We start from the raw sequence: 17,631 nt of genomic DNA, 5'->3' as shown, positions 1-17,631 counted from the left end.
ACAGATGTGATAAGATTATGAATATGTTATTAATATTAATTAGAGCATAGCTACGTTGCTTAGAAACCCTCCTTGACTGTGGCGTCAAGAGCAATGACTGGTCAAGAGACTTAAGTAATATTGAGTAGCTCGACGTCACCCGCCTGATTATTTATAATCTTCTTGATATCAGCCAATCGGTATGGTGTACGTCACGTCATTTGATTAATATTCATGAGAAGCAGCTTCGCTATAGTAGGTTTTACTTACTGGATGCAGCAATTAGGATGGAACTACAGCATATTTACGGAAAACAGGTGGAGTTGCTGGTAAAAATGATTGTTTATTGTTGTTTTATACACACATTGTTGTTGTTTTTTGACACAAGAGAGCAGGGGAGACGTACATATGAAGCTTTGATTGTGTAATTGTACTTCTGGGTGAGGAGGCTTTTTGTCTACCATCTGTTCTTTATTAGCTCTGCACACACACACACACACACACACACACACACACACACACGCACGCACACACACACACACACACACACACACACACACACACACACACAGACACACACACACCACTCATGTAGTGTGCTGGAAGCAATCATCTTTAATTAAAGTGTCCAAACAGAGGAAAGCAAAGAGCAACACAAAGCACATATTTCTTTTTTAATATATGGAATGCTTTAAAATGAAAACCATTTACCATCGTTAAAACCCAGATGACTATGAAACACAAGTGGATGTATTTTTAATGTTAGACTGCTTGTTTTTTTTGTCCATGCATCTAGATGAAATTGTGAATTATTAATCACATTCAAAAACAGTTTTATATTATGTTAGCTTTAAATATACAGTGTGTGCTGTATTTATTATGTACAACACTCACACACATGCATTACGAAAGACACAAAATTAAAATATGAATATATAAGTATTAATTATATATATATTTAAAAGTATATATAAGTATTAATTATATATATATTTAAAGACTGAAACTTGTAATTTTGGCTATTCAAATGTAAAATTATTGTAAACGCAAAATAAAAACTATTTAAATTCAAGATATAATTGTTTATTAGAATTTTTGTTTGACTTTTAACACAGATTTCTTCATGTAAACAACATACCCACAATAAACCATCAAGATCCTGGCTTGACAGCTATATTTATTACAGAAATTAAAACACAGGCATGTTAATGACATTTTAAAACAATCATTGCCAATAAAAAAAAAAATATTTCCAAGTTGGATTCTAAGTGGACTGCAAAAAAAAAAATGCCAAAATACAGGCATTGCAGATATGGAAAATGATAATAATAAAGTATTGAATACAAACAGTTGCACTTACTGTAAAGTTGTATTGCTGTGAGTTGAGAACATTAATTATAATGTAGAAACAATTTACATTCAGCTAGTTGCTAAAACAGTCCAGTCTGTTGACATTATCGGGGGACAATGTGGACCTTTTCTTTTGAATGTTGTGAGCTGAGAGTGCAACGCAATCTCACAGCAATTCGTAACTTTTCGATGTAGTGACTATGGACAACGTCGTTTTGGCAGGTTTGCGCACGCACAGACACAACACACAAACAGTTTTGGTTGAAATAAATTTGTTTAATTTCAGCTAGAATAAAAGCAGATTTAAAAACTTTTAACCGCTATTTTAAGGACAAAATTTGTTATTCCCTTTAAGTTAATTTAGTTTTTTCGATAGTCTACAGATTAAACCATCTTTATACAGTAACTTGTCTAATTACCCTAACCTGCCTAGTTAACCTAATTAACCCAGTTAAGCTTTTAAATGTCACTATAAGCTGTATAGAAGTATCTTAAAAAATGTTTAGACAAATATTATCATGGCAAAGATAAAATAAATCAGTTATTATTAATCTGCTCTCAGTTTTATACAATAATAGAATAGAATAGAGTATATAGAAATAGAATAAAAATGTAGTCCATTCTTTATCAGCAGCATTAAGTGCATTAATGAGTTAAAAAAAAAAGAGCATTGGGGATTTCATTCATTTCTTAAAAGCTAATGATTTAATTCATATGTTAATTGAAAATATATCAAATAAATGTATAAAATGAAATAAATGCTTTTTAACAAAACAATAAAAGGGTAATTCATTTAAATTATTTTAATATTAAAAAAAGACTTATATAAGACTTAAATATTATAAAGAATTAGGGAGAACCAATAAATGATTAATTATTTGATCACTGCTCATAAGTCATATATCATGAGACATTTTTTTATTTTTTATAACAGCGCATATTTTAAAATGTACTACAATCTAATTACAGCTTTTGAAATCCAGTTAAGCAATACAAATGTAAAAGCAAGTCACTACCCAGCACTGTTTGTGAAGTCCTAACTAAAATCATTTAATCACATTTATCAATTAACAATATGTTCACTGATTTGTTTACTTCCGGTGTCTTGAGAGAAATGCATTTGAACCCAAATAATTTCATAGTAATCTCAAAATTATTCTCATGGAACTGTGAGAACCGCATTGAACTACAACCTACTGTATATACATTCGTCCAGTCTCTTCCTTCCTCTCTCGTTCTTGGATTTCCGATACAGATAAAGCACTGAAAGAACAGAAGACGAGAGACCTACTGTACAAAGAGACAGAGCAGGTGGCCGTTACAATGATAAAGGTAATGCTGACAGACACTGAGCCAGAGCCACACACACACATGCTCACACAGACGGGTTTGTTTTAGTTTAATGTGGGGACATTCTCTCCTTGTAAGACCTATGTCATTATACATGTGTCCTGTAATGTCACAAAAACATACACACACACAAACAAACAAACATGCTCTCTCTCTATTTAATCTATATGATGACTTCCAATAGAAGTACTGGCTTTTATAACTGTACAGACTGTATATTCTGTCCTCTTCCCTCAACTCCACACCTAAACAAACCTTTCCCTTACATAAAAGATTCTGCACGTTTTCAATATACTTAATTCTTGACGATTTATGAGTGCTTTTCCTCATGGAGATGTGCGCAAAAGGTCAAAAATTACTGATGGTCCTATACTTGTTGGTCCTCATATCATAATGAATACCAGGCCTGTCTGTATCCTCCAAGGTAAAAGAATCCACCATAGGTAACCTATAAGGGGGAATTACATCATTGCATTATGAATGAATGACTTCCATGCTTTGTCTTTCAAAGAAAGCCTAAGTGTCGAGTCATTATTACTTTGCTAAAAGTCTTAAATCTGAACTTTGCTCCAAAGGCCGAGTTCCAGCAAGGGATTGCGTTTTTCTGCTGCAAGACTGACTCAGGAAAACCAATAAAACCTGGATCAACGGCGTTTCAGTTATGGTAGATTCTGACGATTATCTTATTTCTGGGAATTTTGTGGTCGGTTGGAAGCCGAATGTTAATTCCAGTGTTAAAACACAGCAGGATCGTGGATAAGCTCTTGTTCTCACAGGCAGTGAGTCATTTATATTACAGAATGGACTCCAGCCTTTTTAATTTAGCTATATATGAAAACAATATGCGAAACAATAAAATATTCTGTTTATATCCAAATTGACATCTGGTTCCATGCTGTACATTTAAAGACCCCTAAAAACAAACAAACAAAAAACACAAAAGTTCTGTTAACACAAAAGAAGTGATATAGAAGAATGCTGGAAACTAGTAGCCATTGATTTCCTAAGTATTTTATTTCCTACTTGATTTCCGAAGTACTTTAGATTTTATGGCTCCTAACAGTATTCAAAATATGTTCATTTTAATAGAAATGAACTCAATTAATCTGATGGTTATCCCAGTACTGGGTTGCAGCCGGAAGGGCATCCACTGTGTAAATGTAAAACATATGCTGGATGACAAGGCGGTTCATACTGTGGCGACCCCTGATGAATAAAGGGACTAAGGAAAATGAATGAACGAATAACCTGGGGCCTCGTGTACGAAGACTTTCGTTGAATTCATACTTAAACATTGCGCACGCACGAAGCTGTAAATGTGCGTACGCAGTAAAAGATTCAGATGTATGAAACACTGGATACGCTGAATCCCGCGCATATTCTCTTTGTACATCCGACTTGACGTGAAACTGAGCGCACGTGCACGAGCGCAAAACCCCTCCATGCCTCCTCCCCCTAATAAATATGGTAGCTTAACACTTAAGTTTAAAAACACGTACAAATGGATATAAAAAATGTAAGTGTTCCTATTAGTGAATATGTTTTACAGTGTATCTTTGTTAAACGCTGACAGTAACTTTTACACCAAAAAAAGGTTTGCTTTGACAGACTGAACACATAACATTTTCAGATTACCTGAATTTAAGAAAAAAAGGTTAATTTCCCAAAAAACAAAACATTGTTATCAGTTGCGAACCTTTGAGTTTTGTTCTTCAATTGAATTCAGTGAAAAACATTTAGAAAAATGGGTGAGTTAATTAACATCAATAGTATTTCTAAAATTTTCTATGAATTTCTACGGAAATGGATTGCTCCCTTTTCTATGATAATTAACATTGTTTAAATGGGTGTTCCAGAGTGTATTTTTAAGGCTTGGTTGGGTTTATAAGATGCAAAGCAATGTGTGTTTATGCTTCACTTGTAGAAAATCACGTTATTTTTTAAATATATTTTACTTTGATTATATACAGCTACTCAGCTAACATGAGAACGCCTGTCAAATTTTATAGTTCCTCAGAAAGGGCTGCCCTCCAAAAGGCTCTGATTGGTCAGCTAACATAATGTGCTGAGATTCGCAGATCGGCTTCACATCATGCCCCTACTACTCTGTGTAAACTGTCCAGTCAGTGCAGCTTTTAGCAGCGCTAGCTACCTAAATCAAACTGAAAAAAACAACAACAAAAAAACACACACACACAGCTAAAGCTGCTCTCTAAAATAAAATCTGACAAGTGTCTTTACCATATATTTGGAATAAGCATGAGTAAGAAAGACAAAATGTTCTCTTATCTTTTGTGAGTTCGTTAATTGATATGTATAACGCAGGAAAAGCATAGAGAGACACTAAAAGCGCTGCTGAAGATCGTGGGTGTTAACAGTAGTTGGACTAATAAATACGTAGCTAAATTGTTTGCGGTGCCGAACAGCATTTCCCCTTGTTTACATCTTTGTTTTTACGTCCTCGCTACAACATACCATTAATGCAAAGACACTGTGCATGTAATTGATCAATTTTAACAAATAAAAATACTTGCAGGTTGTGGCTCACAATCCACAGCTTCATCGGTTGGAGGAGTTTTTAGTTGAAATCCAGCACTGAACTGGGAGAGATTCTGGAAGCTGTCCTTTGTCAAATGCTAGCTATATCTTTTTTTATAATTCTCTGGAACAGTTAAAACAAAGTAAACTGCAAGCACTTCTCTCTTTGTGCTGTGTCCTTTGGAAGCCCAAATACAGAAACAGAACAAGCTCTGTGGAAATAGCAGCGTTTGGACGCCATTTTAGCTTTCTCTGCTATAACATTACCTCTGGTCACGCCCCATTGCTGTGCGTGAATGTGCATGATAAATGCGCATAACCTGAAGCGTTTGTGATCTCACTAGCCCGGACAGATTTGTTTTGTAGTCCCCAAACTTTATTTGCCGCATGCTTAGCTAAGCTAACTCTGTAATAGCCAATATCTCCCCTTGCATTGAACTTTGAGCATATTACATTCAGAGATGTTGTTCATGTTCACACAGCTACATTACACATCACTTAAAGTTTAAAATATGAGATCGTAGTGGTCCACCCCTTTTAAATATCTTGTTTTGTGTTTAGCAGAAGAAATTAACTTCCACACATTTGAAACAACTCGAGCATTTTTGGCTGAATTAGAACTGTTCACTGTAACATTCACTGAGAAACCACAAAACCATTTCATTTCTTTTTTCATAAACACTGTACTGTGATTATGAATGCAAAGGATAGAAAGATGCCAAACTATTAAGCTAAACTCTCTTTGTGCATTGTAAATAATATTTCTCTGGGGATGTAGCTCAAACTTTTCCCGTGTAAATACAGTAGGTGGTGCATTGCACATGTACAGACTTGTTCATATATACAGTCAACTTTTCTGAAGAATGCTATTGCTGAGTCATTCTGATCAACCTCTTTAACCTTATTTAAACTCCCTGTGAGGGTTTAATCTGTAACATCTGCTAAGCAAAAATAAACTTATTTTGCCTGACTCATATCCGTTCTTCACCTGTTTTAAGGAGTCATAGCATAACGTCATGCTGATGTAAGGCCTGTGACCTTTACGCTGGCCGAAGATGAATAACCGCATGCCTCACTCCGCAATCTGAATTATCCTGCCACTTTTCTCCATCTAATTGAACTCGTGTAATTTGTGACAATGTAATTGCCCGTTGGAGGAGATAAGCGCCTTTAATTTGACTGAAATCGTGGATCTCCTCCAGGGAATCAGTGCGGTTGCTATGATGGCGGATATTTAGTTTGACGTTCTCGCTGACCTTGTCACTCGGCAACAGCTCACCTGAAAAACAATCACAGCTTGTTTTGAGTCCTCACCCCTGTGGGTATGAGAGGGGAGGTGTTTATGACACACTGAAGTAAAAGAAGCTATTTAGTCGCTATGAGCTTTATTTAGTTTCTTTCCTTAAAGTCCACATAAAATCTAAGACCCAATCTCAATTGTACCCCTTACCCCTACTTTTTATTTTGCGCATTCATGTGAAGGGCTAGGGGTGTTCCAATTATTTGTTGCTATCTATTGACCTTATTCTAAAATGCGGAAGTGTGCCTGTTTTCGCGATTGTTTTAGAACTTCCGATTTAGTCGCCTATGGGAGAAATTACTTGAAACGGCAGAAAACGGTCAAACTACTTGCTCTACAAACACATGTTTGCATGACTATATAGACCAAGTAGAATAATAAATATCAGTTTGCAACATCAAACAGCGAAACGAGCAGTTTTTAATGTCTAAAAATTAATGGAAGTGAATGAGACCGGAAGTCTCAAGCCAAAAAGATTCAAATAGCTGTGCCCGCCCGTCGGCGAAGAATAAGGTGAATAATCCATAATAATAACTCTTATAAAGTCCACTCAGGCTTATTCTGAAAACGTACCCTTATATACATTTCTGGAGAGCGCCAAATACATGCCCGGAGCTACATTTTTTTTTGCAGTTTTTGTTTTCGTGAATCCATCAGAGGCCACATGTTTTTTAAGATCTTAAATTTCTCTCACGAGTGTCAAACACCTATGGGTCCACAAAGTGGCGCAAATGGATTTGCTATTTAAACAATGTGGTGAAAAACGGGAAAATTAAGGTTGCGCTGGTCTGAAAATAACAACACGTTGAGGCAAACCAAGATGCCTTATCGATACATACATGTCGTGTATGATAGGGTCCAAAACAATTAAGTTGTTCGAATCAATAAGTATTTTGAAAAAAACAACAACAAAAAAACAGCAAACATCATTTATTTTTAGTCTAGACTCCAAAAAAAAAATTTGTTGATGCTTGTCTAAACTGCCTAAAATTAGCTGAATCAACACAATTCTAGATTTTTTTTTCAGGACAACTTAATTGTTTTATGTTGAATTCACTTTAATTTGCAAAAACAATTAAGTTACCTTAATTGATTTGTGTTGGGACACCTTGAAGGAAAATTGTGTGGAGCCCTGCATTTTTTATATGATCGGGAATTATTTTGATAGTGTTATTGTCCCTTAGCACATTTTTAAGTACAATATTTTCAACACAATCGTACGGCAATTCGTAACTTTTTCATTTAGTGGCTAATTCGTATGAATTTGTACGATATAATTCGTACAATTTAGTACGATTTGCTTTCCCCCAATGACGGTTGGGGTTAGGGGTGGGGTCAGGTGCCACGCCTCCTTTTAAAAATCGTACCATTTCGTACGACTAACCTCATACGAATTCGTACGAATTAGCCACTAAACTGGCAAAACGTAAAATACTTACGTTTTTACGTGAGATCAGGCTGTTTTTTTTGTGTAAACATACCTTTTTAAAATAGCAACCACTGCAAAATATTAGCATCAGTCACTGAATTAACCTTTTACTCACAGTTTTGTGGAAATGTAGATATATTTACAGGCATTTTTGCAGTTTTATTACATTCCTGAGATGATGTTGTTGTTTTGTTGACCTAATATGTCATCCAATTAAATGTTCAATGTAACTGATACTACCTGCAAACATTACATAATTGTCATTTGCGTGTTCTTGGCAGAGTCGAGCAGCTGCTGACTGAAGAAGCCTCTGTGTTTTGGTCAGGTCGGGTTATGTTGTGTCTCCTCTGCAGGGAACCGAGGGAAACCATCAGCAGATCTGAGGCTGCAAACAGGCAGTGGGATCCGTCTGACCTTCACTTTAACTGAGAGCTCCTGCTTAAACACAAACAAACACATCTATCCTTTAAATACACTTGAAGAATAGCCCAGTTTTATCAAGCAGCAGTAAAACACCGGTGACATTTTGTTAAAGCAAAGATCTGTTATTTTAAGCTCAAGCTGAAGGGAGCTCACGGGAAGCAGTGTGTGGATATTTTACACTCTCCTCTGTGAGATCTTGAGGCACTCTTGCTATGTACAATTTCAAAATGTGTTATAAAAATGTAACCGGACCAGTCAAAAACATGAGTAGCAATGCACTGTGAGGTAAAACCCAGAGCTTAAGGTTTACACTGTGTTTCCATATTTAGTGATTCACAAGTGTTTTCCATTTATTTACGGTTGTAAATTGCATTATGTTGATGTTGGGATGATGGGATGTTGATCTCTGCTCTGTCGACTTTAGATGTTGAAAATTTTACTTCACACTTTAGCAAAGAGACTTCTATTGACATTTTAGTAGTTTTAATATAATGTATTAAAAATAATATATAGAAGAATAAGTCTGTAAAATAACAGAAAATGTACTTTATTACAGGGTGTTTGTTTTATGCAACACCAACCCAGACAATACATCACTTTAAACTATTAAAAATGTGATCCCACTTTATATTAAGTGTCCCTAACTACTATGTACTTACATCAAAAAAATAAATACAATGTACTTACTGTGTTTATAATGTATTTGAGAACACTTGTGGTGCTTTTAGGTTGGAAAAGAGGTTGGGTTATGGACAGGTTTGGTGGTATGGGTAGGTTTAAGGGTGGGTTAAGGTGTAAGGGATGGTCAACAGTGTATTTACAAATGTAACTAGATTCTTAAAGTTTGAGAACAAACTTTGAGGCTGGCTTGTGAAAGCCTGACGGGAATAGTTTATTTAGTTTAAACAGTTTTAAAAAGTATGAAAAGATAGATAGATAGATAGATAGATAGATAGATAGATAGATAGATAGATAGATAGATAGATAGATAGATAGATAGATAGATAGATTAGCATGTTATTACCATGATTTTAACGTGAAATAGCATGTTGTTAGCATGATTCTAGCATGAATTAGCATGTTACTAGCATGATTTTAGCATGAATTAGCATGTTGTTAGCATGATTTTAGCATGAATTAGCATGTTACTAGCATGATTTTAGCATTAATTAGCATGTTGTTAGCATGATTTTAACATGAATTAGCATGTTGTTAGCACGATTATAGCATGAATTAGCATGTTACTAGCATGATTTTAGCATGAATTAGCACAATTCTAGCATGAATTAGCATGTTGTTAGCATGATTCTAGCATGATTTAGCATGTTACTAGCAAGATTCTAGCATGAATTAGCATGCTACTAGCATGATTCTAGCATAAATTAGCATGTTGTTAGCATGCTTCTAGCATGAATTAGCATGTTACTAGCATGATTCTAGCATGAATTAGCATGTTGTTAGCATGATTCTAACATGAATTAGCATGTTACTAGCATGATTCTAGCATAAATTAGCACGTTACTAGCATGATTCTAGCATGAATTAGCATGTTGTTAGCATGATTCTAACATGAATTAGCATGTTACTAGCATGATTCTAGTATGAATTAGCATGTTGTTAGCATGATTCTAGCATGAATTAGCATTTCACTAGCATGATTCTAGCATGAATTAGCATGTTGTTAGCATGATTCTAGCATGGATTAGCATGTTGTTAGCATGATTCTAGCATGAATTAGCATGTTGTTAGCATGATTCTAGCATGAATTAGCATGTTACTAGCATGATTCTAGCATGAATTAGCATGTTGTTAGCATGATTCTAGCATAAATTAGCATGTTACTAGCATGATTCTAGCATGAATTAGCATGTTGTTAGCATGATTCTAGCATGAATTAGCATGTTACTAGCATGATTCTAGCATGAATTAGCATGTTGTTAGCACGATGCTAGCATGAATTAGCATGATACTAGCATGATTCTAGCATGAATTAGCATGTTACTAGCATGAATCTAGCATGAATTAGCATGTTGTTAGCATGATTCTAGCATGGATTAGCATGTTACTAGCATGATTTTAGCATAAATTAGCATGATTCTAGCATGAATTAGCATGTTGTTAGCATGATTCTAGCATGAATTAGCATGTGACTAGCATGATTCTAGCATGAATTAGCATGTGACTAGCATGATTCTTGCATGAATTAGCATGTAACTAGCATGATTCTAGCATGAATTAGCATGTTGTTAGCATGATGGATAGATAGATAGATAGATAGATAGATAGATAGATAGATAGATAGATAGATAGATAGATAGATAGATAGATAGATAGATAGATAGAGACAGACAGACAGACAGACAGACAGACAGACAGACAGACAGATAGATAGATAGATAGATAGATAGATAGATAGATAGATAGGTAGAGGTAGATAGATAAAGGTAGATAGATAGATAGATAGATAGATAGATAGATAGATAGATAGATAGATAGATAGATAGATAGGTAGAGGTAGATAGATAGATAGATGGTGTGCGAGCCTGATTCAAACAAGCCAACCCCCGCCTCTCTACGATGTTCTGATGCTGAGATATAGCTGCTATTATATCGTTGCTAGGTTAGTCTGTTTTGTTGCTATGGAGTTGATTGACAGCTTAGACTGATGATGTATCAAAGCTTCTTGCCAGTATGAACAGTTAAAAACAACCCCCATGTCTCTATCACACTGCAGCATGACAATATCAGTCTGAACCTCTTTAATGGCAGTCTATGGGACAGTTGCTAGGGTGCAGTATCTAGTTGTTAGGGTGTGGCTAGAAAGTTAAAAGGCCATCAGTGATTGGCTGCTGGCTAGACTGAGTTAAATGAGCTCAGCCATTAGTCTGTAGGACAGTCTGATGCAGAGTTATGAGCTCACAAAGTTTGATCCCATGTAAAGTCAATGAGAGTATTTTGCAATGGAAGTCCATGGGACGGTTTCTAGGGTCCAAAAGTGGTTGCTAGGGCGTGGCCAGAAAGTTTAAAGGTGGTCAGTCATTGGCAGTTTGATAGTCTGAGTTAAATGAGCCCAGTTAGAAGTTTGTGTGACATTCTGATGCGGAGTTATGAGGTCACAAAGTTTGATCCAATGTTACGTCTATGGGATTTTTCCGACGGTCCCGGGACGTTTTTCGGAAAACCGAAAGTCGGATCAGTCGGAAAGGATATAGCAACTCGAGTCAGAATAGTTCGGAGGTCTGACCCGAGTTTGATGGTCATAGCTTGAAAGGCCTAGGACAAGATAGAGTTTAATTTTTAGTCTCAGAAGAAGAATAATAAATATAATAATAAGTTTAATAGGATAACAGTAGTCTGGCTTGCTACACAAGCCAGCCTAATTACAAAAGGTAATTACAGATGTAATTACATACATGTATTTAATCAAGCATAAGTACACAGTGAATACATGTATTTACACAATTAGTACATTGTAACAAACTATTAGTTCCTATGTAAGTACATATTAGTTAAGGCCACTTAATATAAAGTGGAACCAAAAATGTTAATAAAAGTCCATTTTCAAGCTTTTTTTTTAAGGTTAAACATTGTTAGAAGAAAGATTAAGGTCCCATAATGCAATTCAAAAGCATAAAAAAACATGAATCTCAAAATACGGGTAATTTACAGATATTTTTTACAGTGTACATAATATAATATTTATATCAAAAAAGTCACAGTCTATCAAAATTCTTTCCTCTAGATGGCAACAAAAGTCACAAATTAGAATTTTAGATCAACTTTGGATCAAATTGGGTTATAGTCAGGACTAAAACTAAAACCATTTTTGTTGCTTTCAATAAATTATAGGCCTAAGTTATCTTATACTTCAGTTAATTGTAACTGCCAGGCCTGGCTCTCTCAGTGACTACGTTTACATGGACACCAATAATTTAATTTTAATGCTATAAAGACAACACTCTGATTAAGAGTTAACCATGTAAACAGCTACTTTTGATTAATTTAATCAGATTAAGGTCATAATCGAACTAAAGAGTAATCGAATTAAGACGTGTGGAGTATGCCGATATTAGTCGCATTATTGAAGTGCATTACTGACATGTAAACACCTTATGTAGGACTTTTCACCGCGTTTTGCGACAGGATAGTCTGTGCACGCGGCTGTTTGACACACTTTGCAAATTGCACCTACCCAGTCAGTACAGACCACAGACACCTGCATCGTGGAATGCAGAGTTTTTTTTTCTTCCATTCAGGATGCGGTATGAACTTTCATTAAAACTTTATTCCAGCAGTTCATAGTTGCATCCATTATCTCGTTTGTCACGGAGAGCATGCATGAAACGTTCGTGAATGAAAGTGAAAGTGCCAAACTGCAGTTAAAGTCAACAAATTAAAAATGAAACACCCGAAATTACATGAACTCCGGAGGAAATGCATATAGCGTGGTGATGAATGGGTTGAAGTGCTATAACATGTAAAACGGGATCATGAAATGAACACTCAAAAAGCAACTGATGTAAACAGCTTAGTCTTATTTTATCTCACAGTCACTCCGATCTCTCTGATCACCCTCACCCGAGTCTTGATTAGCCCTGGATGTCATCCTCAGGCATTCCCGCCAGCCCATAAAACTGGCCTCGCCAATAGACAGAAGGACCAACGCTCATGGTCAAAGTTTTCATATAGCGCTTCCCATTTTCCACATTTTTTTATGTTATAGCCTTCTTCCAAAATAAATTAAATGCATTTATTTTCTCAAACTTCTACACACAATACCCCATAATGACTACACTGTAAAAAAAATTCTGTTGTTTTTACAAAAAAAATTTGGCAGCTGTGGTTGCCAGAATAATTTTGTAAAAAATACAATAAAATTGTAAACCTGTTTACAATTTAAAACTGTTTATGTACAGAATAATTATGTAAATAACTATTTAATAATATGTAAAATTTACAGAAATTTTGTGTAAGAAATAATTAATTTTTTGTATTTTAACAAAAAAATCTTGTTGTTTTTACAAAAAAAATTTGACAGCTGTGGTTGCCAGAATAATTTTGTAAAAAATACAATAAAATTGTAAACCGGTTTACAATTTAAAGAGCCCATATCATACATGAAATAGGGTCATATCTTGGTTGTAAAGGTCTCCAACAACAGTTTAATATGCATGCAAGGTCAAAAAAACACTTTCATGGTCTTATAATCTGCATTTATTTTTACCTAATTATCCCAGCGACTCCTGTATGAATCGTCCAGTGATTCATTTGTTTCCAAACCCCTCCTTAGCGCGAAGCTAATCTGCGCTGATTGGACCAATGACAGCCTGTTGCGATTGGTCGACTGCCTTCAATCAGAGAGTGAAAAGCCAAACAACTAATCAGCAATATAAAAGTAATCACAGTTCATACACGCTCGATAGTGTAGGCGTGGATTTTAGCTGCCAGTGGGTCAATGTAAATACAGACTATGGACTTGAAAATTCAGACGACTAACTATTTTATTGAGCAAAAACTCCAAAAACAGTTGAGGAGATCTCCTAGCTTCTCACTCTGCTCTTTTCACAGACACACACACACATATTGCACACACACACACACACACACACGCACTTAACCCTGCTCCGGACAACAACGCGCGCACGCGCGCACGCACGCACACACACACACACACACACACCTCCGGACGACAGCGCGCGCACATGCACAAACAGACACACACACTACTCCTCGTCCACGGAGTTCCGTTAACAAAGCAGCACGCGTCGCGTTTTTAACGTGACTTTGCACGCGATAAGAGAATATAGCCAGTTAACCTGATACAGTACACGCGGTTACAAGTAACAAATCACAACTAAATACATTTGCAAGCTCGAGTAAACGAGGCAACAACTTTAATCGCATGTACTTACACTTGAGAAATGGAGGAAGAAAAATCCATCCTGACGTCCATCAGTAAGTTACTCTTTACTGATCCTTCCTTTAACAAACGCTGATGAAGTATTCTTTGTAGCATGTAGCTTCCAGAAGTTTCCAGTAGTTTCCAACTGCTTGGCTATAATGCTGAGGTTTCATCTTTGGGTAGAGGCTCAATATATCCATCTGCAGTGTGACTTCAATCGACCGGCATGTTTGTGTGTGTGTGTGCGTGTGTTTGTGGGTGTGTGTCTGGGTTTCTGCGTCAGAGGGCGGGGCCTCAGGTTTGAAATCTCCCGGGTTTGCGCGTGCACGTGAATAACTTGGTTTCGTTCGTACGTCATGGCGAAACACCTAATGACTCGGTATCAAGGCGACTTGTTTGAAGCACTATGAGTCGACTCTTTTATAGATGAATCAACCGTTTTAAACACTGTACACTAACAGATTTAAGCCATAGCTGGATACTTCACTTCACTTCGAGCTGTGTTACACACTACATGGAGGGGAATTTTCAAAAACCCATAATATGGGCTCTTTAAAACTGTTTATGTACAGAATAATTATGTAAAAACAAATTAATATTATGTAAAATTTACAAAAAGGTTGTGTAAGAAATAATTACATTTTTACAATTTAAAACTGTTGAACATATAGAATTACTAATCTGGCAGCTGTGGTTGCTACAATAATTATGTAACAAAAATACATTGTAAAATGTAAACAACTTAACAGCATAAAATCATCACTTTAGTCAATTGTGTTTATTCATAATTAGCAAAAAGTAAACAAGTAAATCTTTTCTGAAATGGCACAACTACACCTAAACCAATTATTTTGGGAAGACCACTGTTGTTTCGTATACTGAACATAGTTTGATTTCAGTAGCAACTGTAAATCATTTGCTTTACCCTTGACCATTAATACGATAACTTGTATGTTACACATTACTTATGTAAAAAAAAATTTTTTTTTGAAATTTTTGCAAATTTATTAAAAATAATAAACCTGAAAAATCACATCTAATAAAATTAAATATAACTAAAAAATTAACCAAACTAGTAAAAACAAAGCACTTTACAATAACAGTACATGAATGATGATGTATTAATATGTAAACTAAACATTATTAGGAATTAACGATGAGTTAAGGTATGCACTAATCACGAATTAACTTTAACTACAACATGAGTCACATGAGTTCATGTGTAAATAACGACTACCTTAATTAGTACATGTTGTTAATTAATGTATTAATTAACATTTAAGTTTAAGCTAAATGTAACCAACATGAACTCTATGACATGACTTTGTCATGACTACTTGGAGGAGCACATCATCATTAACTCATCCTTAACTACTCATGAACTCCTGTTCATGTTGATGTTGACAGAACACTTTTCTATTGTTATTCAGTGTAAACTCACTATTGGACATGCATAAGGAGTTCATGAGTAGTTAAGAATGGGTTAATGATGATGTGCCCCTCCAAGTAAAGTCACAACATAATTATACATTAACATATCACGAGTTCATCATGGTTAAATTAAGCATAAACTAATGTGGTAATTAATACATTAATTAACAAACAATCATGTACTAACAAGTAATTAAGGCAGCCGTCATTTACACATGAACTCATGTGACTCATGTAGTTAAAGTTAATTCGTGATTAGTGCATACCTTAACTCATCATTAATTCATAATAAACTAATGTTTAGTTTACATATTAATACATCATTATTCATGTACTGTTATTGTAAAGTGTTACCTAAATCCTATTCAAAAACACACACTATAAAGCTGCATCTCTCACATCCGAGCCTAATCTGAACACATTTCTCCAATATCCGCTGGAGGTCGCTGACTTTTCAGGCCCTTCCAATAACATGCATCTTTAATGTGCTCACCTCCTGACCTCCAGCATCTCTCAAAATGATTCTTGCAGAGTGATGTTTGGGTGTGTGTGTGTGTGTGTGTGTGTATGGTGTTTGGGAAGTTAATGGGAAAACAAAAGGCTATTGGTCAGCTGTTAAAAAAGTTTAGTAGCCGGAGCCCTCCCTGTTGAATATAAAGACCCTTCGGCAGACGGTTCCAGTCCAGATTCACCAAATCACTCATTCCTGACTTTTCTGTGCATTTGAACTGATAAAAATGGGTAGTATGGCAACAGAGATCGTTGCTTTTCTTCTTACCATTTCCGGATGGATTCTGGTGTCCTCAACACTCCCCACCGACTACTGGAAAGTGTCGTCTGTAGATGGAACGGTCATCACAACGGCCACCTTTTGGTCCAATCTGTGGAAGACATGTGTCACAGACTCAACCGGAGTCTCCAACTGCAAGGACTTTCCTTCAATGCTCGCACTGGATGGTACTTCATTGCTTTTTTGGTCTAAGTAAACGCTCTGAGGGTTTACAGGAATTGCTGATTATGTACTGGTCTCTTGTATTTTCACCAGAGAGTGCAGATGTCTAATTTTTTAGATGTCTAAAAAAAAAAAAAAGAGTAGCATAGTGTTGGATTGCTCTAATGGTGTTTTGCCACAATAAATAGAAGCCAAATCAGATTACTTGACCCTTTAAACAAGGAGTTTATTGTGTTTATTGCTTTTAAAAATATATAGTTTATCCAAAAATTGAGAATGTATTCACCATCTGCACCCTCTAGTGGATTCAAACCTTTATTAGTGAACACCAACGAAGATATTTTGAAGAATTTTGGAAAATGGTAGACATTGACTTCCATAGTATTTTTCAGACTTTTATTAGTTTTCTTCTGTTGAAAGCAAAAGAAGATATTTTGAAGTATGTTGGAAACCAGTAGCCATTGACTTCCATAATATTTTCCCCCAATATAGTTGTCAGTGGGTAATAGTTTCCAACATTCTTTAAATAATCTTCCTTTGTGTTATCTAAACAGGTTTAGAACCCCTAAGGGGGTTAAAAAGCAAGTCATTTTGGTCTTTGGTGTGAAGTAAAGGGATATTTTAACCCAAAATTAAAGTTTACTCACATTCAAGTGGTCCCAAACCTTTATGAGCTTCATTCTTCTGTTGAAAACAAAAGAAGATAATTTGAATAATGTTGGAAACCAGTAGCCATCGACTTCCATCGTAACCCCCCCACCCAATATTGTTGCCACTGGCTAATAGTTTTCAACATTCTTCAAAAATATCTTCCTTCATGTTGTCTAAACTGGTTTAGAACACCTAAGGGGGAGTGAAAAGCAAGTTATTTGGTTTTTGGGTGGGAATTAAAGGCATATTTCACCCCGAAATGATGTACTCACCCTCAAGTGTTTCCAAACCTTTATGAGTTGCTTTTCCTCTGTTGAACACAAAAG

The 17,631-nt window shown here is 35.6% G+C and overlaps 1 protein-coding gene and 1 long non-coding RNA gene across 7 annotated transcripts in view; one reads left to right on the top strand and one right to left on the bottom strand.

The window, feature by feature from the left end:
* Positions 1-236: 236 nt before the first annotated feature.
* Positions 237-17,631, top strand: part of cldn10a (claudin 10a) — a 24,933-nt gene continuing 7,538 nt past the window's right edge. The window contains exons 1-2 of one of the 4 annotated variants that reach the window (XM_073952641.1): positions 237-308; positions 2,585-2,661. Coding sequence is in view for 1 of the 4 variants with exons in the window: in NM_001007037.1 (NP_001007038.1) it covers positions 16,440-16,659 (220 nt within the window). In the remaining 3 variants the exon portion in view is untranslated. 4 annotated transcript variants of the gene reach the window in all.
* Positions 5,580-17,631, bottom strand: part of LOC137490181 (uncharacterized) — a 26,622-nt gene continuing 14,570 nt past the window's right edge. Inside the window, exons 3-4 of one of the 3 annotated variants that reach the window (XR_012407627.1) lie at positions 16,481-16,583; positions 5,580-8,384 (exon numbers count right to left, since the gene is read on the bottom strand). This is a non-coding gene — a long non-coding RNA (uncharacterized lncRNA). The remainder of the gene's footprint in view (positions 8,385-16,480; positions 16,584-17,631) is intronic. The other 2 variants (XR_012407626.1, XR_012407628.1) reach the window with 2 other exon arrangements.

This window comes from Danio rerio, chromosome 6 (assembly GCF_049306965.1).
Source record: "Danio rerio strain Tuebingen ecotype United States chromosome 6, GRCz12tu, whole genome shotgun sequence".
NCBI classification, from domain to species: Eukaryota; Metazoa; Chordata; class Actinopteri; order Cypriniformes; family Danionidae; genus Danio; species Danio rerio.
The sequence above is the reverse complement of the archived record's forward strand: the minus strand, read 5'-3'. Positions and strand labels throughout refer to the sequence as shown.